The 27,637-nt window shown below is 43.0% G+C and overlaps 1 protein-coding gene across 1 annotated transcript; it reads left to right on the top strand.

Annotated features, from left to right (window-relative positions):
* Positions 1-23,793, top strand: LOC144696811 (glioma pathogenesis-related protein 1-like). The gene is made up of 7 exons (XM_078568559.1): positions 1-198; positions 11,750-11,998; positions 13,661-13,773; positions 19,858-19,955; positions 23,423-23,508; positions 23,594-23,620; positions 23,731-23,793. The coding sequence occupies exons 1-7, from the start codon at positions 34-36 to the stop codon at positions 23,791-23,793; spliced, it is 801 nt and encodes a 266-aa protein (XP_078424685.1). The 5' UTR covers positions 1-33.
* Positions 23,794-27,637: the final 3,844 nt, after the last annotated feature.

Below are 27,637 nucleotides of genomic sequence, written 5' to 3'. Positions count from 1 at the left end.
CACAGTATCTGTGACGGGACGTCGCGACGCTTTATGGCGGCGATAGTGGTTCGGTTCTTTTTGCTGCTGCCACTGCTTTTCATTCACTCGCCCGCGGAAAAATACCCCATGAACGCGAAGTTTGTCAAGACATGTACGGATGAGCACAACCGGCAACGCTCCTTGGTGAATCCTGGAGCCAGTAACATGTACTTCATGGTAAACATTATATCCGAAAAAAATGTTGGAATGAAAAGATTAAAGAAAAACTTGAGGGAAATAATGGAGAGTTGGATGGAGAGAAAGTCTCGGATTTTTCTGTCAGTGAGAGCTCAGCGTCGGTGAGGGGAGAAAATGACGGGAATTGTGGTTTCATTGCAGGCATTAGTACGGGAAAGAGAATGCGCTTGCGCGCCGCGGCTGTCAGGCGGCGGTCGCAAGGCCGCCCTCCGCCGGGCGAGGTGCGACCGTTGGGCGGTTTCAAGGCCGCCCTCCGCCGGGCAAAGTGCGACCGTTGGGCGGTTTCAAGGCCGCCCTCCGCCGGGCAAAGTGCGACCGTTGGGCGGTTTCAAGGCCGCTCTCCGCTGGGGAAGTTTGGAGAAATGCGCGCGCCGCCGCCGGGCGGTTTTGAAGCGGCTTCTCTTGCGTGCTTTTGGGAGGAGGGGGGGATTATTTGAAAAATTATTTCTTGAAATTAAAACTCTCTTTTACATGGTTTTCCAGACCTTTTAAGATAGCGCTTTGCTGGTGAGGGGATTTTAGTTAGACTTTGAATTGGACCTGTTGACTTTCCCCTTTGCACTCATTTGATGTTGTTAAGTTTTCAGTGTATGGTCTTTGGAATCGCCCGTTCATTCGGCATCCGCCACTGGGCTCGGTATTACCAAGGTTTATGCGGTTGGCCCCTCGTGTCATTGTAAAAAAAAATAAATCAGCGGAAACTTTTAACCCAATATTTTGCATTTAGTCCAACCCAGATTTGCGGAAACAAGGTGGCTCGCCTCCCTTGCTGCGACATTCTGCAAATGTTAATATTGTGGTGCACAGACATATTCAGTTGCATAGAATATAAAGCAGAAAAACAGGCTTTTTGTTTAGTTAATTAAAGGAATTGTTGGCAAGTCCAGTTTTGATTGCCCATCTGCAATTGCACCGGAGAGGTGGTGAAGCTCTAAGTGCCGACTGCTAATGTTAATGCAATTCACAAACCTCCTCCCACTCTACTTCATCTAATCCTGTCAGCATATATCCTTCTGTACCATTCTCTCTCATGTTAATCTTGCCTAAATGCACATGCTATTTGCCTCATTGACTCCATGTGGGAGCAAGTTCCACATTCTCACTGGGTAAAGAAGTTTCTCCGGAATTCCCTATTGGATTTATTAGTGGCTGTTTTACTTTTTTTTAAACATAAAAATTCACATGGAAACTGTTCAGCTAAACCAACCCAGGCTCCACACAAAACCATAGACTTCAGTATAGCTGAAGTTAACATCAATCAACCTCATCATTTTGTATCAACACAAACCAGTCAGTGGATAATGGAATAGAAAATGAGTTTAGTATTTTGGAACACCAGGATAATGTTGCACATTCACTACACTGTTTTTATAAAATCCACATGGAAACTTTCACCAAACCAGTTCAAACTACACTATCTTTGAGTTTTACTGGTGAATGCTTCACTGAATAGTTAAACATTTAATAGCTGTCTCCTGTATTAAGGGGTTTTCAAGATGATGTTTTGAAACTAGATGCTTCGTTGGTACAATTGATGGAAAACCTGTCCCAGAAAGGAGTGGAGGTGGGCAGGGAAACCACCAAGAAAAACATTTCAGTCAACAATTCATACTCTACCTGCTTCTGGACCTGATGAATGTCATTTGTTTAACTCTGGTGTGTCCTGCTACGTAGAAAATGAAATAAGTTTGTGTTTTTTTGAAACATATACTTCATAAAATATCTGAAAGAACATTACAAAACATTTCAAAATGGCCATCACAAAAAGTGCAATCACATTCAAGTTTTCCATGTAGATCATGAGGCGTTTCAAATCAATGAACATTCCAGACATTTCAACATGGTCATTGCAGACAATCAGACAGTGCAATGGTATTTAAGTTATCTACGTAGATCATGTTGCATTCTGAGGTGCTTCAATACAATTGTGATACGCGTAGTATTCACTACATACATTCAATGTGACTCATACAGCCCGAGGGGTCTATACAATTCCCAGCCCCTCGGTGCACTATGGCTGAAAGGCCTTAGACAGCAGCGAGCTTTCCCCGTTGTGCCTTTGCGGCAGTTGTCCCAAACTTTAGTGCATCCCTCAGCATTTAGTCCTGGACCTTGGAATGTGCCAGTCTGCAACACTAAGTCGGGGATGACTCTTTGCACTGGAAGACCAACAAGTTTCGGGCAGACTAAAGAGCATCTTTCACCGAATTGATGACATTTGTCTCGGTGTGTGTCCCTGGGAACAACCCGTGGAACACAGAGTCTTGTGTCATAGAACTGCTTGGGATGAACCTCGACAAAAACCTCTGCCTCTCTCTCCAGATCTTCGTTGCAACAGCACGTTTTACAAGGAGGTGAACAATGGTCTCTTCCCCACCACAGCCACCTTGAGGGCAACGTGCAGAGGGGGTGAGACTCCTGGCATGTAGGAAGGATCAGACAGGGAGGGCCTTTCACCACCAGCCAAGCTACGTCTTGGTGCTTGTTGGAAAGTTTTGGCAATGAGGCATTCTGCCAAATGACTTTTCACAGTGTGCTTTGGGGAACCATCTGACAGGATCCACTATCTCCTTTTCTGGCAGGGCCTCTAGGATGATACGTGCCGAGCACTGCCTGATAGACTTGTGGTCAAAGATGTTTCTCTGCATAAACTTTTCCACAAGAGACAGGTGGTACAGCATGGTCCAACTACTTGGAGCGTTACACAGCAGCTTGGCCAGACCCATCCTTTGCAACACCAGAGACAGGTAGAACCTCAGCACGTAGTGACACTTGGTGTTTGCATACCGAGGTGTATGCACAGCTTGATGCGGTCACACACAAAGGTGGCCATAAGGATGAGGGTGATGTTGGGCATGTTTTCTCCCTCTTTATCTAGAGGTTTGCACGTCGTGTCCCTGTGAATACGATCCATTTTCGACCTCCAGATAAAGCAATAGAGGCTCGGGTGATTGCCACAGTGCAGGAGTGAAGAATGGGCCAAATCTGCCCAGCAACACTGAGAGTGCCTCACACCTGATGACCAGGTTCTTACCCACAATGAAGAGGGAGCGTTGCTCCCACATGCCCAGTTTTCTTTTCACCATAGCCACTCACTCTTTACAGTTTCTAACACATGCACTGGTCCCTCCGAACCATATCCCCAGCACCTTCAGGCAGTCTAACCCGATGGTGAAGGGGATAAAGGATCGGTCAGCCCAGTTCTCAAAGAACATGGCCTCGCTCTTGCCACGACTTACCTTGGCTCCTGAGACCAGTTCGAACTGGTTGCAGATGTTGATCAGTCTGCGCACTGACAGCGGATCCAAGCAGAAGATGGTGACGTCGTCCCATGCACAGGGAGGCTTTGATCTGAGTGCCTTCACTGCCTGGGATCGTCACTCCTCTTATGCCCGGATTCTTCCTGTTGAACTCAGCAAAGGTTTCTATGCAACACACAAACAGGATGGGAGACAGGGCAGCCCAGCCTGACGCCAGATTTAATTGGAAAGCTTTCTGATTCCTACCCATTGATTGAAACTGCGCTATAGATGTTTGTGTAGAGCAGTTGGATCCAGTTGCAGATTCCTTCCCCGAACTCCGTTTCGGAGCGCACATCCACCATGTAGGTGTGCGATACTCTCTCAGAGGCCTTCTCCTGGACCAGGCTGATGAGGCTGGTGTCTGGTGCATAGGCAATTATATCCCTGTTTAGCACGAGGCTGTCTAGAGATCTTTCTGCCAGGTACAGCATAGGTCTGGTCAGGGTGCATCACCAACTCCAGAGCAGAAATTGAAACAAGTTTGTATGTTGCACTGGTTGTGACCCTCACCTTAACCTCCCTTCTGCTTTTGCTACTGTTTCCCTGAGACGGGCTGTTCAGTCAGCCACAAAACTAAAGGTGACCATAACAATTGTTCACTATGGTACAGCGTTAGTAAGAAACTAGGTATATTTCATGCTAATATTGAGTTAAACTTAATCTAGGGGTTTAATTCATAGGACAGGAATGTTGTAGATTAGCATTCAGATGGGGCATTTAAATGCGTGTGCTACAGACAATGCAAATTAATTTAGAACTTCAATGATTTGTTTGCAGCAATTTGGTTTGAGAAAACACTGTTCATTTGAGGTGGTTTCCAGGGTGAAATTCCACTTTCTAGTGTTCAGAATTTCTTCTGAAAAAGCGAGACGCCATGTTCCGAATCAGCAAATTAGGCAGATCTAATAAATGTTAAAAGACAGCAGATATTGACCTGAGCCAGGACCTCAGATATAGCAGGTTGGGGGTTTCCCAATTAATAGCTGACACAAAAGGAATTAAAGCAAAACTTGAATACATTTATACCTTTTAGTTGCAACTCACTTACTTGCAATACCCATTTCCGCACAATTACTTCCAACGTTTCATTATTTTCCCTATACACTAAAACCTGTACTAAACCAACATCTCCAAAAACAGACACTTATTGAGCAGCCCAAATAACTTGTATTGTAATAGATATAACCTGCTGCGAAACCACAAACACTTGTAATTTATGAACTACGCACAGGGTTTCAAATAAGCCATGTCTGCTTGCAATTGAAAATCTGAGAGACACAAGTATGAAGATGAGTGAGATGATAGAATAGCTGTTGTTTAGTGGAGATTTCTTTATTAAACACCTGTTGCAACAGATAAACAATCTCTGGGATTGAAAGCTCTACTCCAGAAATGGAGGGGGATTTCACTGCCGCTACAAATACTAGATAAAGTACTCCCATTCTGTAAATGCCAGGAACTGTACCAAAATACCTGGTACTCTTGTGAAATGGGGCTCGGATTTCCAGGGCATTGCCACTTGATTATTTAGGTGGAGATTGTTAATAAAATTCTCCACCACAGTGTGCACCTTCTACTGAGAGATCACCCAACCACTAACACAGAGCTGTGGCCACAGGGAGTTGGACCCCCGAGTTGAAGGGGTCCAGAGTCAGTGGGGAGAAGAGATGGGGTCTCAGGGAGTGAAGAAGAAAGGAAAGAGAAGAGGACCAGGAATCATGAGAACGGGGCTCTGGTGGGGAGGGGAACCATTGTTTCCTGCAGAGGCTGCAGCAACATCGGCTGGGAACAGCACAGAGAGAGGAGAAGCCAGGAAAGAAGCAAAATCAATGGTAAGATTCTTGAACTGAGGCTATTAGACCATGGAATCCTTCACCATGTTTCAAAATTTAAAAAAATATTAAGTACAGAGCAGAGGAGCAAGGCTGTAGATTGTGAACGTGATTGTTCAGGAGGAAAACTCTGGTCAGACTAAGCAACTGAGTGCAGCATGTGAGCTTAGCACTCAGAAAAGTGCATGAGTGACTAGAGGAAGCAGGAAAAAGTAAAGCCATGTTTGGGGGGTTGCATCTCACTTCAGCACCAGACGAGCTGATAACAATCATTACTCAGCCTTCAGCAGCTTCAGTGCACACTCAGGGAGGGATTCCTGCTCAAGGATCTGCAGGATATTAAATTCCCCTACAGGCACTCTGGTCCTACAGCAGTCACCTTGCCCTGTGCAGGCTGCTGACGTTGGGGATTCTGGGATCAGGCTCTCTCTTCATCAATGGAAAAGGACCCTAGGTAGGCAATGAACTACAAAACCCAATGAACAGAAATTTGAATGGAAATCACATCCTGCTGGCAGGCCCCTGGAATTATTCAACATCCCAGGTGAGAGAAATAAAAAGGAGCACTGGAGGTGATACAGCTGATCCACGGTTCATCGGGTTCCCTGTGCATTAATTTTGAAAACAAGGATGCAAATATAACTTCCTTATGAGTCAAATTTGAATTTTCATTTTACTTATAATTGTGAAAAGGCATGGAGGGTTTGAATAAGGCGGAGTTTGATCTTTTTGATTCTGTGGATAATCACGGAGAAAACTGATGCAGAATATGTTTCTTCGAATGGCTTGGCAACAGAAGTTGCAGAAAATGTAAATGAATCTGTGCCAGAGCTAAAATGCCCAAAGTTAGAGAGGTAGATTCTGCACTGTGTTCTGCATTGATTATTCAAATCAAAACTAGTGAAATGTTGGATCAAACTTATGAATTGGATGCGATGTGGATATTGAATTTATTTTCTTCACTCAAAGGATTGTGAATCTTTGAAATTTCCACCCCAGAGTGCTGTGGATGATCAGTCATTGAATATATTCAAAACAGTGATTGATTGATATTTGGGTACTTTTACGGATATGGGAATAACAGAGGAAAGTGGAGTTAAGGCCATAATGAGATCAGCCATGTTCTTAGTCATTCATGAGATGTGGCTGTTGATGGATAGTCCAGCATTTATTGCCCATCCCTAATTGCCCTTGAGAAGGTGGTGGTGAGCTGCCTTCTTAAACTGCTGTGGTCTGTGTGGTGTAGGATTACCCACAGTGCTGTTAGGCAGGGAGTTCCAGGATTTTGACCCAGTGACAGTGAAGGAATGGCGATATATTTCCAAGTCAGAATGGTGAGCTTGGAGGGGAACTTTCTGGTGGTGGCATTCCCATGTGTCTGTTGCCCTTCCCCTTCTAGATGGTAGTGGTTGTGGGTTTGGAAGGTGCTGCCTAAGGAGCCTTTGTGAGTTTCTGCAGTGCATCTTGTAGACACTGCTGCCAATGTGCATTGGTGGTGAAGAGAGTGACTGTTTGTGGGTGGGATGCCAATCAGGCAGGCTGCTTTGTATTGGATAGTGTCAAGCTTCTTGAGTGTTGTTGGAGCTGCACTCATCCAGGCAAGTGGGAGAGTATTCCATCGCACTCCTGACCTATGCCTTGTAGATGGTGGACAGGCTTTGGGGAGTCTGGAAGTGAGTTACTTGCCGCAGGATTCCTAACCTCTGAACTGCCCATTTAGCCACAATTTTTATATGGCTACTCCAGTTCAGTTTCTGGTGAATGGTAACCACCCCCAAGATAAAAACAAAAATAAAAATACCTGGAAAAACTCAGGTCTGACAGCATCTGCGGAGAGCAATACAGTTAACGCTTCGAGTCCGTATGACTCTGTTCTGTTGAAGAGTCATACGGACTCGAAGCGTTAACTGTATTCCTCTCCGCAGATGCTGTCAGACCTGCTGAGTTTTTCCAGGTATTTTTATTTTTGTTTTGGTCCAGCATCCGCAGTTTTTGCTTTTACCCCACCCCCCCAAAATATTGATAGTGGGGGATTCATCATTGAATGTCAAAGGGCGATGGTTAGATCCTCTCTTGTTTAAGACGGTCATTGCCTGACACTTGCGTAGCGTGAATGTTACTTGCCACTTGTCAGCCCAAGCTTGGACATTGTCCAGGTCTTGCTGCATTTGGACATGGACTGCTTCAGTATCTGAGGAGTCACGAATGATGCTGAATGTTGTGCAGTCATCAGCAAACATCCCCACTTCTGACCTTATGATGGAAGGAAGGCCATTGATGAAGCAGCTGAAGATGGTTGGGTCTAGGACTCCACCCTGAGGAGCTTCTTGCAGTGATGTCCTAGAATTGAGATGATTGACCTCCAACAACCACAACCATCTTCCTTTGTGCTAGGTATGACTCCAACCAGCGGTGAGTTTTCCCCTGATTCCCATTGACTCCAGTTTTGCTAGGGCTCCTTCATGCCACACTTGGTCAATTGCTGCCTTGATCTCAAGGGCAGTCACTCTCCCCTCACCTCTGGATTTCAGCACTTTTGCACATGTTTGAAAGAAGGCTGTAATGAGGTAAGGAGCTGAGTGACCCTGGCGGAATCCAAACTGGGCATCTGAGCAGGTTATTGCGAAGCAAGTGCCGCTTGATAGCACTGTTGATGACCTCTTCCATCACTTTACTGATGATTGAGAGTAGACTGATGGGGTGGTAATTGGCTGGGTTGGATTTGTCCTTTTTGTGGATAGGACATACCTGGGCAATTTTCCACATTGCCGAGTAGATGCCAGTGTTGTAGCTGTACTGGAACAGCTTGGCTCGGGGCACAGCAAGTTCTGGAGCACAGGTCTTCAGTACTATTGCCGGAATCTTGTCAGGGCCCATAGCTTTTGCAGTATCCAGTGCCTTCAGCCGTTTCTTGATATCACATGGAGTGAATTGAATTGGCTGAAGACTGGCATTTGTGATGAGGACGAGGCGGCCAAGATGAATTATCCACAATGCACTTCTGGGTGAAGATAGTTGCAAATGCTTCAGCCTTATCTTTTGCACTGATGTGCTGGGCTCTCTCCTCATTGTGGAGGGAATATTTGTGGAGCTTCCTCTTCTAATGGGTTGTTTAATTGTCCACCTCCATTCACGACTGAATGTGGCAGGATTGCAGAACTTAGATCTGATCCATTGGTTCTGGAATCGTTTAGATCTGTCTATCGCTTGCTACTTCTGCTGTTTGGTACGCAAGTAGTCCTATGTTGTAGCTTCACCAGGTTGACACCTCATTTTTAGGTATGCCTCTTGCTGTCCCTGGCATGCCCTCCTGCACTCTTCATTGAACCAGGGTTGATCCCCTGGCTTGGTGGTAATGGTAGAGTGTGGGATATGTCAGACCATGAGGTTACAGGTTGTGATGGAGTACCATTCTGCTGCTGATGTCCATCAGCTCCTCATGTTTGCACAGTCTTGAGTTGCTAGATCTGTTCGAAATCTATCCCATTTAGCATGGTGGTAGTGCCACAGAACATGATGGAGGGTATCCTCAAGGATTGTGCAGTTGTCACTCCTATCAGTACTGGCATAGACAGGTGCAACTGCAGTAGGCAGGTTGGTGAGGATGAGACCAAGTATGTTTTTCCCTCTTGTTGGTTCCCTCACCACTTGCTGCAGGCCCAGTCTAGCAGCTGTGTCCTTTAGGTCTCAGTCTGTAATGGTATTACCGAGCCACTCTTGGTGATGGACAATGAAGCACACCCAGAGTACATTCTGTGACCTTGCCATCCTCAGTGCTTCCTCCATATGGTGTTCAACATGGAGGAGTACTGATTCATCAGCTGAGGGGCGAAGTTGGGAATGGGGGGAGAGCAGGAGCGGTACGTGGTAATCAGCAGGAGGTTTCCTTGCCCATGTTTGACCTGATGCCATGAGACGTCAAGGAATCTGGAGCCAATGTTGACGAGTCCATGGCAAATCCCTCCCAATTGTATACCACTGTGCCGCCACCTCTGCTGGTTCTGTCCTGCTGGTAGGACATACCCAGGGATGGTGATGGCGGCGTCTGGGACATTATCTGTAAGGTATGATTTCACGAGTATGACTTTGTCAGGCTGTTGCTTGACTAGTCTGTGAGACAGCTCTCCCAATTTTGGAACAAGCGCCCAGGTGTTTGTAAAGGGGACTTTGCAGGGTCAACAGGGCTGAGTTTGCCATTGTCGTTTACGGTGCCTAGGTTGATGCCGGGTAGATTCTTTCTATTCCTTATAGACTTCGTAGAGGTTTGATACAACTGAATGGTTTGCTAAGAGTCAACCACATTGCTGTAGGCCTGGAATCACATGTAAGCCAGTTTCCTTCCCTAAAGGGCATAGTGAACCAGATGGATTTTTAAGGACAATCAACAATGGTTTCATGGTCATCATTAGACTTTTAATTCCAGATTTGTATTGAATTCAAATTACACTATCTGCCGTGGTGATATTCGACCCTGGGTCCACTGAGCATTGCCCTGGGCCTCTGGATTTTTAGTTCAGTGACAATAGCACTACGTCGCTGTCTCCCAATACATACTCTAACTGATACAGAAGAGATTTTTGCTGTTCAATGTACAAAAATTTCTTTATTCCCCCTTGTTAGAATCATCTGAAGTTTTCTTTTACAAAATGGAAGGATCTGACATGATCTGGTCACCTGGATACTAACCTAGGATTTTTTTTAAAAGGCCATAAGTTCACCTTGGAACTGTCAACAAGCAGGCCTCTTCCAATAAATCACCTGACCCATATGGTACTTGAGCCAGATCAGCCATGATCTCATTGAATGGCGGAGCAGATTAAATGGGACAAATAGCTTACTTCTGCTCCTACGTCTTATGGTCTTACGGTCTTGAGAAGGAGGAGTTTGTGTTGAACTGCAAAGTACTTTAATTAATGAAGCTGAGAGCCAAAAAAGGTAATCACATGGGAGAGAGAAAAAAAGGCTTAAGTTGTGAACCTGCTTGTATTGGAGGCAGTCTTGCTGGAGAACAAGCTGAGGAAAGAAGGCTCCTTCTTCCTACCTTGCCTAAAATTGTGTGTGGCTGTTAACCTCATCTGAGTGTAACTAGTCTGCATTTGGACCTGCAAAGCTGAACCAGTTGGTGGGAACTTCCAGGCATCTACCGGGACCAGCAGTCCGGCTGCGCATGAGAGAACTCCAGGTCGACAGCATCGAGACCCTGCAGACATTATCCTTTATTTTGTAATGCCTATCCTCCAAAACCCATCTCTGCAGAGAGAATCTATCAGTTTGTCCTTTGTTTGTGGCTGTGTGTGTACTGGAGGATTTCTTTAGGAAGATATAGATAGTTATACTTCCCGATTACAATTGGGTGTTAACCAGTACTTGCAACTTGTTAAAAGAAGTTTTGTTTTAAAAAATAAATTAATAATTCTGAGTATTTGAAAGAAGCCTGGTTAGAATCTCTTCTGGGTACTAGAGGTATAAGTACACAATTGGCCATTTTTAATTAATGGTACGGCCTGCGGTGTAGAGGGGCTTGATCATTTGTTCCCTCCTCCCATCCCGGTCGTAATATTCTCCACAGCTCCTAATCTCTCAGCATTAAGCTAATGTTCTGATTTGCCTTAGATCTGAAATGGCTAACCTCACACAACCTATCATTGAGCTCTATATGCCACAGTTTTGCCCACTCACCTACCAGTCTATGTCCTGCTCCTATTTCTTAAGTTCTTTGGTTTCTTTGTAACTTCCTGCTCCCATCTACACAACTTATTGTGCCTTCTAATTCAGTGTCATCTGCAAACTTGGACATCTAAGTTTCTCTTCCTTTATTCAAAAGGTAATTGAATGAATACCTGAAGGGGAAAAATTTCCAGGGGTATGGGGAAAGAGCATGAGTAGCACTAATTGGAAAGCTCTTTCAAAAGTGGCACACTAGGCTAAATGGCCTCCTGAGGTTTATCATTCTATGATATGGTGAATAGCTGAGGTGCCAGTATAGGTAGTATAACTTTTACAGCCCCATGAAGTGAATTTTAGGGCTCATATTTACATTGTGAAAAGTAGTCACTTGAAAGATTTCTTGTCGCATGGTGTAGAGAAGAATTCCCATGTGTTTTAGTTTATAGTTGTGTGAGTGAGATGGTTGATCTGTAAACTGTCAAGGAAAAAAGATCAGTGGCTTCTTTGGTGCTGTTAAACTCATTTGTTAAAAACCCTAGTAGCTGTTGATCAGAATGCTAAAATGATGTATAACACATAGTGAGTGGCAGTGAAAATGGTACTGACATAATTATCACTGAGTTTTATTGTTACTGCCTATATGCACTGGACTGATGAAGTTGAGAGTAAAATTTTGTGCATGATATGAAATGTCCTTATGGTATTGTAACTTTTTTTCCACAAATCTAGAGCTGGGATGCAGCTCTCGCTAAAACTGCAAGAGCATGGAGCAAGACTTGCAACTTCAGCAATAATCCACATCTACAGGCAAAAGGAAGAGGCCATCCAGTTTATGAAACTGTAGGAGAAAATATCTATGCTGTATCAGGCAGCTTTTCTGTCAAAGATGCTATTCAAGCGTGGTACAATGAAGGAACTCATTTTGATTTTGCGGCAAACAAATGCAATAAGACAAACAGCTGCAAACATTATACTCAGGTAATTGATACTTATGCTTCCACTATACACTCTCACTGCGCAAGATATTTTCTATCATACATTCCCTACTTGTCAAGAGGATATGGATGGGGGCATTGGGGGCACGTTGTTGCGCAGGGGAGTGGAAATCGCAGCTCCGGGTTGGCTTCCTTCTCCTGGTAGAGTGCAGCCTGCCTGCACCTAGTTTGTGCAGGCCTGCCTGTGCCCCACGTCACCCAGTGCGAGCAGCCCTGCCTGCGAATCCGCAGCCCCCAGTGTGAGCTGCCCTGCTTGTGCCCGACAGCACCCAGTGCGAGTTGCCCTGTATGCGAATCCATCAGTCTCAACAGAAAGAGCAGCTTTGGCAGCGGTGACAAGTTGGAGCAGCGGCAAGAGAAGGCAGCAATGCTGTTGCAATAGGCTTACAATGTTGTGCACACCTCAAAGTCATGAGTGAAGTGAAGGTGGGCAGGTGCAGGCCACTTATATCTAGTGAATTAGACTGGTCTAATTTCCTGCTGGTGTGGCAGATAATTAGGAGGGAGAATGCAATTCTGGCAAGTTGCATTTTTAAGGAACATACATGATATGTTTAATTATGGGGTTGCCGACAAATGGGGTTCTCGATATGGAGTAGAGGGAAAGTTGACCCGCAATTAGTCTGCCATGAAAGTGCTGAGGGGAAATTCCAACTTGTTTTCCCACTGGCAGAAATTCGACTTTTGGCCTCATTCCAAATTTTCCGCTCTTGACCGCCACAGCTCCCACCGCTGGTGGGACTAGAAAATTCCATCCATAGTATCAGTTTATACGCTTTCTCAAAATATTGCAATGCCTTTATATGCAACTACTATTTCTTCAACTACTATTTCTTCCAGGCTGAATGTCACTAGATACACAGCTCATAAAACTGTTCTGTCCTTTACATCATCAGAGTGCCTTAGATGAAGAGGTTGGCATACTGGTGACCACCCAAGCATTTCTGGAGAGACAACTCCCACCAATTCATCACAAACTTTATTATGCACCTTACCAACTCAAAAGACATCTATTTGGGAGAGAATAGTTATTTGGAATTCTGAAGCACAATACTAGTAAAAATATGAACATCACAGTGGAAGAGGAGAGTGCCAGTTATCCGCAGAGTTTAGAGAAATGACTGATCTCGGCTGAGGAGCCTTGGGACCTAGATCACATGAGCTGGTTCTTGAAAAAAGCTATGATTAGCAGCCACTCGTGCGCTAACAGTGCTGCCATTGTTGCTTTGGACAAAACATTTTCACAGGGCTTGCAGAGCCTACTTGGCATCATTTGGTCTGTAATGACACCAACCGTTAGTACCTCAGCCTGTGCCCTGCATTGATACATTGAAAGAAGTGGTCACAAATATTGTTGTTTCTCCAATGACAATGAACTTACTTTCTTAAAGTCCCTCCGGTGCCTACAAATGAGGGAGCTTCAGACATTAGCCCATTGCAAAAATATATGTTTCCTTACTTTCACTGAACCTTCCCTTGTCAAAATGAACTGAAGACAAGTAGGGACAGAATATAGAAGAAAACATATTTATTTGATGCCAGATCAAAACTCTTAAAAGGAAAAAATATTCTTTCTGATTTACCTTAATTGGTAAATTTAATTTTTATTTAAAGAACATTGAGTAATCTTTACATTCTTTTTCAGCTTGTCTGGGGACTATCTTATAAACTTGGTTGTGCAGCTAATCACTGTCCCAATGGGATTAAAAGTTCTGAAATTAAAGATGGAACAGTTTTTGTCTGTAATTACTCACCCAGGTAAGTCTTTTTTTGTTTTAATTTGTAACACTACCTTTATTTGAATGACTTAAATAGTCTGAATGTGCTGATTTTTTATGAAAAGCAGAAAACCACTATTAATTTAGCAGTTAATTTCATACATAAGCAGCCTGCTTGATTGGCACCACATCCTCCCTCCACCATTGACGCACAGTAGCAGCAGTGTGTACCATCTACAAGATGCATTACAGGAATTCACCAAGGCTCCTTAGACAGCACCTTCCAAACCCATAACCATTATCGCCTAGAAGGACAAGGGCAATAGATAAATGGGAACTCCACCACCTGGAGGTTCCCCTTCAAGTAACTCACCATCCTGATGTTCCTTCACTGTCATTGGGTCAAAACCCTGGAACTCCCTTCCGAACAGCACTGTGGGTGTACCTACACCACATGGACTGCAGCGGTTGAAGAAGGCAGCTCACCACCACCTTCTCAAGAGCAACTAGGGATGGGCAATAAATGCTGGCCCAGCCAGCAAAGCCCACATCCCATGAATGAATTAAAAAAAAATTAGAACAATTGATTGGTTGCTGCTCAGAAAATGTCATTACTTCTGGGTAATGTACTTCTACTTTTGATAAAAGTTGTAATACTTGGGTAGCAAATTGCATTACACATGGTAAAAGTAGAAAATTGCAGGATTTTTGACAAAATGTCACACTGCTACATCACTTCCCTTAGTCGCTTCAGATTTGTTGCAATCTGAGTTATTTGCACTTGTCTTAAATTTCACTAAGTATTATCCTAGCAGCAGCTACATTGCTACCAATAACCAAGTGGCAAGAATATGCATGGGCATTGATCACAAAAATGTTAATTCTGAATAATTTTGGAAATATTTATAAATTACCTATATTTCACATATTTTCCAATGAAAACAAGTTATTTCTTTATCTCTTGTTCATAACTTTAATTTCTAAGATACGGGCCGGGATTTTCCAGCCCCACCATGGTTGCCTTGTCTGTGTCCTTCCTTCAACCATGTTTATTGGTAAGGGGAGGTGTAGTGGTATTGTCACTGGACTGGTATTCCAGAGATCCAGGGTAATGCTCTGGGGACTCAGGTTCGAATCCTACCATGGCAGATGGTGAAATTTGAATTCAATTGAAAGCCTAATGGTGTTGTAAAAACCCATCTAGTTCACTAATGTCCTTGGTCTGGCCTACATCTGACTCCAGACCCACAGCAATGATCTACCATTACCATCAAGCTGGGAATCAACCCTGGCTCAGTGGAGATTGCAGGAGGGCATGCCAAGAGCAACACCAGGCATACCTAAAAATGAGGTGTCAACCTGGTGAAGCTACAACATTAGACTACTTGCATGCCAAACAGTGGAAGCAGCATGCAATTGACAGAGCTAAGTGATGCCAAAAGCAAGAGATCAGATCTAAGCTCTGCAGTCCTGCCACCTTAGTCGTGAATAGAGGTGGACAATTAAACAATTAACTGGAGGAGGCTCCACAAATATCTTGTCCACAAAAAGCAGGACAAATCCAATCAGGCCAATTACTGCCCCATCAATCTACTCTCGATCATCAGCAAATTGATGGAAAGTGTCGTCAACAGTGCTATCAAGTGGCACTTATTCGGCAATAATGTAGTTGTGAAGTTGTTCACTTTGGCAGGAAGAATAAAAAACGCAGGGTATTACTTAAATGGAGAATGGCTGCAGAATTCTGAGGTGCAGAGGAATCTAGGTGTTCTAGCGCATGAGTCACAAAAAGCTAGTATACATGTACAGCAAGTAATTAAGAAGGCTAATGGAATGCTATCCTTTATCACGAGAGGGATTGAACATAAAAGTAAGGATGTTATGTTTCAGTTATACCAGGCATTGGTGAGACCACATCTCGAATACTGTGTGCACTTTTGGTCTCCTTACTTAAGGAAGGATGTAAATGCATTGGAGGTGGTTCAGAGGAGGTTTACTAGATTGATACCTGGAATGAGTGGGTTACCTTATGAGGAAAGGTTAGACAGACTGGGCTTGTTTCCATTGGAGTTTAGAAGAGTTAGGGGTGACTTGATTGAAGTATATAAGATCCTGAATGGTATTGACAAGTTGGACGTGGAAAGGTTGTTTCCTCTCGTGGGTGAGTCCAGAAGTTGGGGGCACTGTTTTAAAATTAGGGGTTGCCCTTTTAGGACAGAGATGAGGAAACATTTTTTTCTCTGAGGGTTGTATGACTTGGAACTGTCTGCCTCAGAAGGCGGTGGAGGCGAGGTCGTTGAATATTTTTAAGGCAGAGGTAGTTAGATTCTTGTTAGGCAAGGGAATTAAAGGTTGTCTGAGGTAGATGGGAATGTGGGATTCAAAACACAAACAGATCAGCTGTGAATATTGAATGGCTGAGCAGGCTCGAGGGGCCGAATGGCCTACTTCTGTTATTTCGTATATTCAGCACCATTCACGACTCTTCAGATACTGAAGATGTCTGTGTCCATATGCAGCTGGACCCGGACAATATTCAGGCTTGGGCTGATAAGTAGCAAGCAACATTCATGCCACACAAGTGCCAGGCAATGACCATCTTTAATAAGAGAGCATCTAACCATCTCCCTGTGACATTAAATGGCATTACCATCACTGAATCCGTCACTATCAATATCCTGGAGCTTATCATGACCAGAAACTGAACTGGACCAGCCATATAATTACTGTGCCTACAAGAGAAGGTCAGAGGCTAGGAATTTTGCGGAGAGTAACTCACCTTCTGATTTGCCAAAGCCTGTGCATCATCTATTCAGGAAGGAAGGGAGGCAGAAAACAGAAACTACAGGCCAGTTAGCCTGACATCTGTTGTGGGAGGTTATTAGAATCGATCATTAAGTAGGTTATAGCTGGGCACTTAGAAGAGCTCAAGGAAATTGGGAAGAATCAACATGATTTTGTGAAAGGAAAATCATGTTTAACCAATTTATTGGAGTTCTTTGAAGGAGTAACATGTGCAATGGATAAAGGGGAGCCTGTAGACGTACTATACTTGGAATTCCAGAAGGCATTTGATAAGGTGCCACATCAAAGATTATTACAGAAAATAAAAGTGTAAGGTGTAGTGGATAACATGTTAGCATGGATGGAAGATTGGCTGGCTGGTAGAAAGCAGGGAGTATGCATAAATGGGTCTCTTTCGGATTGGCAGGATGTGATGAGTGGCGTCCCACAGGGCTCTGTACAGGGGCCTCAATTTTTTACGATTTACATCAATGACTTAGATGAGGGGAGTGAAGACATGGTAGCTAAATTTGCAGATGACACAAAGATAGGTAGGAAAGTATGTTGTGAAGAGAACGTGAGGAGGTTGCAGATGGATATAGATAGGTTGTGAGTGGGCAAAGATCTGGCAAATGGAGTTTAATGTGGGAAAATGTGAAGTTGTTCACTTTGGAGGAAGAACAAAAAAGCAGAGTACTACTTAAATGGAGAACAGCTGCATAATTCTGAGGTGCAGAGGGATCTAGGTGTTCTAGTACATGAGTTACAAAAAGTTAGTATGCAGGTACAACAAGTAATTAAGAGGACTAATGGAATGCTATCTTTTATTATGAGAGGAATTGAACATAAAAGTAAGGATGTTATGCATCAGTTTTACAGGGCATGGTGAGTCTGCACCTCGAGTACTGTGTACAGTTTTGGTCTCCTTATTTAAGGAAGGATGTAACTGCATTGGAGGCGTTTCAAAGGAGGTTTACTAGCTTGATACCTGGAATGAGTGGGCTGTCTTATGAGGAAAGGTTAGACAGACTGGGCTCGTTTCCACTGGAGTTTAGAAGAGTGAGGAGTGATTTGATTGAAGTATACAAGATCCTGAACTTCCTTGACAAGGTGGACATTGAAATGATGTTTCCTCTCGTGGGTAAGTCCAGACTTGGCACTGTTTTAAAATTAGGGGTTGCCCTTTTAGGACAGAGATGAGGAGAAATTTTTTCTGAGGGTTGTGCAACTTTGGAATTCTCTGCCTCAGAAGGTGGTAGAGGCGGGGTGATTGAATATTTTTAAGGCAGAGGTAGATAGATTCTTGTTAGGCAAAGGAATCAAAGGTTATCGGGGTTAGATGGGAATGTGGAAATCGAAACACAAGAAGATCAGCCATGATCTTATTGAATGGCTTGAGGGGCCGAATGGTGTACTCCTGTTCCTATTTCTTATGTTCTTATCTACAAGGCACAAATCAGGATGGCATGTGATGGCATACTCTCCCCTTGCCTGGATGAGTGCAGTTCCAACAACACTCAAGAAGCTCAACATCATCCAGGACAACACAGCCTGCTTGATTGGCACCCCATCCAGTACCTTCAACTTTTATTCCCTCCACCACTGACGCACATTGGCAGCAGTGTGTACTATCTACAAAATGCACTGCAGCAACTCACCTAGGCTCCTTTGCCAGCATCTTCCAAACTCGTGACCTCTACCATCTAGAAGGACAAGGGCAGGAGAAGAATGGGACACAAGCACCTGCATGTTCCCCTCCAAGTCACGCACCATCCTGACTTGTAACTAAAGTGCTCATCCTTCACTGTTGTTGGGTCAAAATCCTGGAATTCCCTCCCTGATGGCACTGTGTGCGTTCTAACAACACATGGACTGCAGTGGTTCAAGAAGGCAGCTCATCACTCCTTTCTCAAGGGCGATTAGGGATGGACAATAAATCCTGGACTAATCAGTGACGCCCACATCCCATTAATGAATTTTTTAAAAAAATTGAGGTAATGGGGCAAATGACCAAAAGTTTGATCAAAAAGATAAATCTTTTCAATTTTGGTTTTGTTCTGTATTCACACCTCACTTTGTTGTGAATTTAGTTTGATGACATACATTGGGTACTGCAGATCTAGGAAGTGGGGTGAAAACTTATGATGCATCTCTCTTTCACAAAGGTTGAATTCAAAGAACTTCTATACAAAGAATTGAGAACACTGCTTTGCTGATGACAAATGTGGGGGTGGGGAAGAGGGGGCAGAGAGTTCATAATGCACTCTGGATATTGCAGTGCTACCTGGACAGACTGGAAACAACCATGTTTGTGATGTGACTCTCCCACATACAAAAGGAGTTCATTGTATCTAGAATACATTTTTTTCCCAGAAATATATTTTTATTCATTACATTTGTATAAGTGCATGACACAAAAGTTCAAATTTGACATTACATAAAATGCAGTACAATGCAATCTCTTTCAGTACAGTACCTCACTACACTTAAAATTACAGGTTATATTTACATTTCACGTCAAACATTCGTTGGGTGCTTACAGCCTGAAGGGCTTTACGTAGGTCCCAAACACTCAATGTACTATGGCAGGAGGGCCTTAGACTGTGACCTCTCCTCTTTCTGGAGGCTGCCCAAAGCTTTAGCACAAACTCAGCAGGTAATCCTAGACCTTGAATGTGCCAGTGTGCAACACTTAGTCATAGCTCTTTGCAGTGGAAGACCAACAAGTTCCGCTCAGAAACCAAAGAGTGTCTTTCACCAAGTTGATGGTTATCCAACAGCAGTTGATGTTTTTCTTGGTGTACATCTCTGGGAACAGACTTAGAGCACCGATTCTTACCTTACAGTGCCACTCAGGATGAACCTGAACAAAACCACTGCATCTCTTTCCAGTTCATCTTTGAAAACGAACATTCCAAAAGGAGTTGGGTGACAGTCCCTTCGCCATTGCATCTGCCTTGAGGATAGCATGCAATGGTGCTGCGACTCCGGGTGTGCAGGAAGGATCTTCTCACTACCGGCCATGATGTGCTTGATGCTTGTTTGAAAGTTCCAATGATGGGGCATCTTATCAAGCGACTTTTGACAGTCTGCACTGGGAACTGTCTGACAGTATCCATCATCTACTTTTCCCACACACCCTTGAGGATGTTATGTGCAAACCACTTCTTAATGGACTTGTGGTGAAAGGTATTTTTCTGTACAAACTTTTCTACATGGCACAGTTGGTATAGAACATCCATTAACATAGTAAATCAACCCACAAGGCACATCAGTGATGTGTCTGCAGACCACATTACCTGTTGAAAGTTCTCCAGTTTACTGCTGAAATACGCTTCAGGCATACAAAGATGGCGAGGAATTGCCTTTTTGTATTGATTAAAGTAGCCATCATAGACATCGGCAGCTCAGGACGGCTGCAAGTGGATCACGCGGGAAGTATGAGATGAAGAGACACAGAAGGCATTCCATAGACCATGTGAGTGGAAAAAATGGTGCAGAATTTGATGGTCAATATAAGCTCAGATTTGGAAGAGATAAGGACCATAGCATATCAGAAAAACAATTCCTGGCCATGAAACATACTATAGAAAGGTAAAGTTCACAATCCAGCAGCAGATGGTCGGGGGATGCATGGGTAGCAGTGAGCCTCATGTTTGGCAGAGTAACATAACAATATTAAACATGGGAGGAACTTAGACAATAACAAATAATGGGATTGATTTTCCAGGGTGATGACCATATTTATAATTAGCATGTACAGCAATGTTGGTTCCTTCCGAGAAGCCACAGCTGCCCCAACTGTTCACAACGTTCAGTCAACCAAGTGTGGATGAGCTGAGATTATCATAAAGATCAACACCGTAGCATGGAAAAGACACCTGTACTCCAATGACCCAAGTACAATTGGGCAGGGCAAACTCTCAATAGCTGTCATTCTTTCACACCCAATGGCTCTGGTAATATTTCTTCTGGAGTCTCCCTCAATGGAGAACAGGCAGCCCTCTGGATTAACAGTTTGAGGAACTTTGCACTCTAATCTTGCATCATCAATAAACATATTGATTACTGCACCATTCTTTCTGACACATCTGAAGGTTACCAGTTGGACAAGCCACTTTCCACCAGTTTTATTGCTGCTAGGAGGAGAGCAATCTTAACAGATACAAAACCACAGGTTAAGACAATGTACACGGATTTTAGGGAGAAAAATCCTCATTTTGTGCTCATGCAAGGATCACAATAACAAGATCAAGCAATGGGAATGGCTATTGGGCAAGGAAAATTTTAGTGCGCCTGGCATGTACTATATCCTGAATAGATTTTTTTTTACAAGTGCAATGGGTATCTTTCCGGCAGTTCCATGTTCCATTCTTCCATTCAGGGTTCCAGCCAGGCCACAGTAATGAAATGGCCTTTGTGAACGTGACAAATGGCATCCTTTGTATCTGCGAGCGTGATAAACTACCCCTCCTTATTCTTCTCAGCCTATCTGCAGCCTTCACTTAGTTAACCAAACATCCTCTTCCAATTCCTCCCGTCCATTGCCCAGTTGGGTGGAACTATCCTAGCTTGGTTCTGTTCTTATCTATTGAATCATAGCAAAGAATCAGTTGTAATGGCTTCTCCTACACTCTTCTGGAATCCTCCAAGGATCTGTTCTTGTCCTCTTTCCATCTCTTACCTATTTTTTACTCTTCAGCAAAAATTCAAAATTCCATTCATAAACACATCCTTCACTTCCATATAGAGTCAATACAGCACAGGAGGTCATTCAACCCATGCCAACTCTCATTGAAGCAGTCCAGTCAGTCCCATCTTCCTGTTCTATCCTCATCTCCCTTCTGTCTTTTTTTTGCCAGTAACCTTAAATTTGTGTCCTCTGGTTACCGATCTTCCTGCTAGTCAAAGCTCTCTCTCCTTACTTATCCTTCATGGTTTTACACAGAAAGCAGGGACTTGAACTCTGGACCCTCAAATTAAAAGTCTGATGCTCTACAAACTAAGCTATCTGAGCTCTATCCCACCACCACTTTTTTGGACCATTCCGCTGTCTTTGATTTGTCACATTGATTGTTCAACATCCAACTAAATATTGGGATGTTTAGCCGTTCTTCGGTCCCCATCACAAACTCCATTCCCTGATCATTTCTATCCCTGGCAACCTTGGTTTTGTATTTGACATTGAGATGATTTTCTGCGACCATTTTTCCAAACCAAGCTTACCTATTTCCACTTCCATAACGTAGCCCAATTCTGTCCCTGCCTGAACCTATATGCTGCCGAAATCACCATCCATTCCTTTATTACCTCTAGACCTAACTAAAAATGCAGTCCTTGCTGGCCTCCCATCTTCCACCCTATATAAAACTTCTGCCTTTATCTTAAGTCACTCTAGATCTCTTTTAACCATCACCCCATGCTTGCTGACCTTTACTGGCTCCTGGTATGACCATGCTTCAATTTTAAAATACTCATCTTTTCAAATTTCTCCCTGGCCTTGTCCCTACCTACCTCTGCAGCTGGGATCAGCTGTACAATCTTTTGAGATCGCTGTGCTCTTCCAATATCCCCAATTTTGATTATTCTACCATAGGCGGCCTATGCTTTCAGCCAGCTTGGCCATAAACTCTGGAATTCCTTCCTTAAACCCCACCACCTCTCAACATCTCTTTTAAGACACTTTTGGTCATCTGTCCTGATATTTCCTGCTGTGCCTGTGGCTTATAGTAGGCATCATAACGATGTTTTACTACATTAAATACACTATATAAATGCAAGCTGTTGTTGGTTTTTGTTTGCTGTGATAAGGTATCACCCTGATGTGCGGGGAAGACTTCTGTCCTTGGTTTTGGAGGTTACCATATGGAAATAAGCAGTAAGTCATCAGGATTACTCTAAACTCCTTGTGGATAAATTTGATTTTGGGTAATCATGTGAAACATGCAACATTGGTCAGCTACTTGTTAAAGACTATTCCCCAATTCCATTGATGTCAATATTGCACATTTCACACTAATACACAAAGCCAAAATTACCCCTTATTGATCACTTTAGGCTCAAACAGCTGGAATTTTCATCTTCTGTAATGAATGCATGCAGAAAGTAGGTGGCCAGTCAATGCGCTGGAACTTGTTTGATTACCTTTGTGGGCAGGGGAGTAGGAGAGGAATTTCCCAGAATCGTTTTTCAAATTGGCGTAAGGTTTTCTCTGTTATTTTTGCCTCTCTCATACCTGCCCCATGAGAATGCATGACTGCTTATGGGGTGAGAGGGCAACAGGAATCAATAGGATCAGGAATATGCTATAAGGCCCTTCGAGCCTCTGCCACCAATTCAAAAAGATTATAACTGATCTATTATCTCCGCTTTCCCACCCAGAATCTTTACAGAGCAGAAGGAGACCATTGGGTCCATCGAGTCTGCACTGTCTCTCTGAAAGAGCATTCTACGTAATGCCACTCCCCTGTCACTTTGCATGTTCTTTATTTTCCTATAGCAATCTAATTCCCTTCTGAATATCTTGATCAAACCTGCCTCCACCACCCTCTCAGGAAGTGAGAGGGTGGTGGAGGCAGGTTCCCCACATCTTGATTCTTTCAGGGTGCTAAGTTACCCCCTGGCAGTATGGTCCAGGCTTGTTAGAGCAACTGGTCTTTTCCTGTTCATCACTTTCATATATATGTATATCACAAACACTTGTCTCACCTTTCACACAATGACCAGGAGACAATGTTTAGCCTCTTTTCAGTATATGATGTTCCCAGTTTATGCTAACTTGTCTTGGGAATACCACGTAAATCATTCTCCATGAATTGCTGTATCTAGCTTGTTTTAACCTTACTGTTTGAAAATAAAGTTAAGGACCACAAAAACTTGTGATTCTATCGATTTTTTTTTCACAGTGGAAATCGTAAAGGAGAGGCACCATATTTTAAAGGACCACCTTGCACAGGTTGTGGTTACGATTTTTGCAGGAGCCGTTTGTGCAGTAAGTTAAGTAGTCAATACTTTTATCCTTTTATGTTATTTTTATAGTGAATTTTTGTCTCTCACTTTTCTCTTTCTCTTATCAGGTGATCCACATCGTGAAGCAATTGACCGTATGTTTTTAATATTAATACCAATAGCTTATTTCAGTTGTTAGCAACTTAATGTTAGCAACATTATTGCAAATCAGTTACATTTTTTTTTTTGCTTCACTTTCTGACAGAATATCCTGCATGGAATCCAGACTTTGGATCAGCCTCCATTTTATTGTCAAATTGCCTTTTGACACTTATGCCTGTTAATGTAATATATATTATGTGGTAATTCCCTAGGCATATTCCTTGCATTTTATGGCACTTTTTTTCTTCCTGCTTTCTTCTGTTTCAGCTGGGAGGGTGAGATGTACTGAGAAACCAAATTCTCTACCATCAGTGCTGCTTCATGATTGTCAGGCAGCCGTACAAAAGCATCTTTATGGATTTTTCAGATTCCCCTTATCTCCTCCCATTGCAATTGAAACTTGCATTTGTAAAGCCTTCCAGCATTTACTTAATTAAACTAAGGCCAGGATTTTCTGGCCCCGCCTGCAGCCAGGATCTTCCAGTCCCGTTGAAAGTCAATGGACTTTTGGCTGGCCTGCCACATCCCCTGTGGTGGGTCCTGACACAGCGGGGTCGGAAAATCCCGGCCTAAGTATATTTGAGTGAGGCGATAATCCATGCACACAAAACAGTAGAAATTACAAATGATATTGTTTTCATCCATTTGGCACTTGTACCAAATCCCTTTCTGCTATTTTAACATAGTATTAAATGTCAGTGCCAGTGAGATTCAAACTTGTGACTTCCATGTGCTCAACCATGTTAAAATAGTAGGGATTTGATACAAGTGTCAAATGGATGAAAACAAGATTATTTGTAATTTCTACCATTATGTGTGCATCAATATGTTGCACACATATGCACATTTACTTTGTGTTACAACGTGTGCAAGTGTTTCTCCTCATCCTTCAACTCTATGCTGAGGAGAGGAGCTAAATTGATAGTAATTTCTGTTTCTACCAGTAAAATGGAGGAGAATTACTGCACTAGTGCCCTCAGGTTTTTCTCTCTCAACCATACTTTGTCTTCATGAACTAGGCCCATTGCCAACATAGAGAGACAGTAGACATCTCTGATGGGACATAATTGCATTCTGGATGCAGCTCCAGGCATGATCAAGCTGTAAGAATTTTTCTTGTATAGTTTAACTGTTTATGGTAAAAAATAATTTAACACTGCCAACACACTGCATGAAATGTCACTGCATATTGAAAGAGAATATCAAGTGGCAGGTATTTAAATGGTTGTTGTGACCAATTTTCTATGGTTCTCCACATCACAGCGTTTTTAGTAAATTTTGATTTTAATAAAGATCAAATTTAGTAATTATTTGTTTGAATGTTTAATTCAGTGAACAACTGAATAAAAGAAATTATATGTGTGCACTCCAATACCACTGCAATTAATTTGTTTGCTCTATTTTATCTTTTTCATAATCGGATATTTCTGAGAGAATTGGATAAATGCACCTGAGAACACTTTGCTTCCCCATTACTACTACTAAGTATTTGATGTGTTTTAGAAAACATTGGGGCATGGTGTGTGGGGAAGGTGGGAACAGCTCATATAAATATAATAAATGCTGGTTTGCTGTAGGCTGGTACAGTGCAATTTTGTGTTAGCTAAGCATACAACTACATTAAAGAAGATAAAAAATTGTGCGCTAAAATCTATAAATGGTTTTTCAATAGAATCCGTGAATTAAAATTTTATCTAATTTAATATCCATCCATCTTTCCTTCTGGCATCTTTCTCTTTACAAAAGATGATGGATATGCAGCAAACAAATCCATTTTAGATGGGGTGTCTTCAAAAGGCTGAGGAGTTCAGTCTTTGAGAGGCAGGTTAGCTGCCACAAGTGCTGCACATGAAGCTACCATATATCATTGTGGGTTGTTTTTGGCTTGGGGCTTGTTGCCAAGCTGCTGTAGCCACTGGTCAAAGTGTTGGTGCATGCCAACCTACAGAAGGTGTTGCCATTTTCCTAAGCTAATGACACCCCGGTGCGAGTCATTTAGGGCCTTCATGCCAGGCTTGCAAGCATCCTTGAAACGGAGCTTTGGGCATCCAACTGGTCGTCTAGCTCTGGTTATCTCACCATATAGAAAGTCCTTGGGTATGCAACTGTCTTCCATCCTGTGGACTAGCTCAAGCCAACAAAGCCTTCTCTGTTTGATGGGTGCTAACAGACTTGGGAGCTCTTCCTTTGAGAGGGCTGCCCTGTTTGTGATTTTGTCCTGCCAGGATATACCCAGAAAGCATTGCAAACAATGGAGATGAGAATTGTTGAGCTTCTTTTCTTGATAGTTGTAAGTCATCCATATTTCACAGCCATACTGCAAGGTGCTGAGGACACAGGCCACATAAACCATCAGCTTGGTCCTCCGGGTTAATGCGTGTTTTGTGATGCCAAAATGAGCAGCTATTACCTTTGGCCAACTCATGAAACGTGCATGTAATTTAACAGATGAATATATATCTTTCCTTACATTGATCCAACACTAAAATCTTGTTTTACAATGGTCACTGGGAATGCTATTCTGAAGCACAGTGCCTATTTCTGTGCTTCTTGAAGTCTGCTGGCTATTTTGGATTTCTGTGCATTGCAAACGAGATTGATTGATTGCTTAATGAAATGCAAAGTTTTTCACCCACTTGAATTTGAGTTGTCATGTAGGATTTTGCATATTGTCCTCAATATTTGTTTGAAAAATGTACATGTAATACTTAGCTTTAGATCCCATTGTTAATAAAAGTGCATGTTTTACATTGGCTAAAAAGCAATTTTCTTGGTCTGTTTAAAATGGCAGTGAATAAATATGGATCCTGTTCTTTAATATTTAAAGGAATGTCATATACAATTAATTATAATAAACAGCCAAGTTGTGAATTGTGAACTTTCTGGTAGAAAATCTGAATATATTCCTCCCGAAATTATAAGCCTTCTTTCAGTGGAAAAACTACACATTCATACTGTTTGGTATCAGGGTTTGTGTAGCAAGGTATTTGGGAACTGACAAAGCTTGAGCATCTTTTTAGGCTATTTTCACCAGTCACTTTCCCCTTATAAATACAGCATCAAAAGCTTGTATGACTAACAGTCATTTCTTGGAATCCATTGCCTCCTAAATCCTTCCAATTCCACCTCCTCTGTTTGTCCTTGTAAAAACAAACTTTCCTCCATGGCATTTGCAGCTGCAATTTCAAACTCCAAACTGCTTAGCTTTCAGCCTTCCGTTCACCACTTTACTCATCCAGCTGTCAATTTGTTCAACCACTTCCTTGCCTCCACTGTTAATATCCTGATTCCCAGCAAAATCTTCCTTCCAATCTTGTTATTCCCCGGATATGGCTCCAGCTTCATTCCCACAAGTCCATGAGATGCAAACTTGACCATATCTTGCGGAAAATTGGTTTAGCCATCCATTGCCAGATTTGGGTAAACCAGATCAAATGCTCCGACAGATTTACCCAGTATTCCAGGAGCATCTTGAAGGGCAATGACAACCACCCCCCCCCCCCCCCCCCCCCAGCTGCTTCTTTTCTTGACTACAACCCGTCTCCTTAAACCCTTCTCCGCTGTACCCACCCCCAACCTCTCCCCACCAAGTCCAAGGAGCTCATGTTTCCTCTCAGTAAGACCACCTACTCAGTTACCTCTGCTGCTTCCATCCTTTTCCCAGATGCTCAAGCAGACCCCTTAAAGCTAATTTTGCATTATTTTTCAGTGCTGTTGCACTTTGTTCCATCTGTTAGTTGATTAGCTGGAAACCAACTGATTTTCGAAGATTTTTTTTCAATGTCAACGCCTTCCTCAGTATTTTTGGTTGCTGCAGCCATTTAATTGGAATAACATTTGAAGCAGCGGCATTCCTTGTGAGGTAACCAACATCGTGAATGCATCAGATGAGGAAATGGAATTTGAGGGGTCATCAAATGCAGGTGCAATGAGACCTGAGGCATTGTGTTTGCACCAATCACTCACCTGGAGCCATGGTTGTTGATTCACCACATACACTTGCATGCGTC

This window comes from Cetorhinus maximus, chromosome 22 (genome assembly GCF_964194155.1).
Source record: "Cetorhinus maximus chromosome 22, sCetMax3.hap1.1, whole genome shotgun sequence".
NCBI classification, from domain to species: Eukaryota; Metazoa; Chordata; class Chondrichthyes; order Lamniformes; family Cetorhinidae; genus Cetorhinus; species Cetorhinus maximus.
Note: the sequence above shows the minus strand (reverse complement) of the source record. Positions and strands in the feature narration are given on the sequence as shown.

Bases quoted from the DNA above. Each gene is read 5' to 3' on its own strand.
- LOC144696811 (XM_078568559.1), top strand. From the start codon at position 34: ATGGCGGCGATAGTGGTTCGGTTCTTTTTGCTGCTGCCACTGCTTTTC. The intron at 199-11,749 runs GTAAACATTATA...CCACAAATCTAG, and splicing joins CCAGTAACATGTACTTCATG to AGCTGGGATGCAGCTCTCGC. The intron at 11,999-13,660 runs GTAATTGATACT...ATTCTTTTTCAG, and splicing joins GCTGCAAACATTATACTCAG to CTTGTCTGGGGACTATCTTA.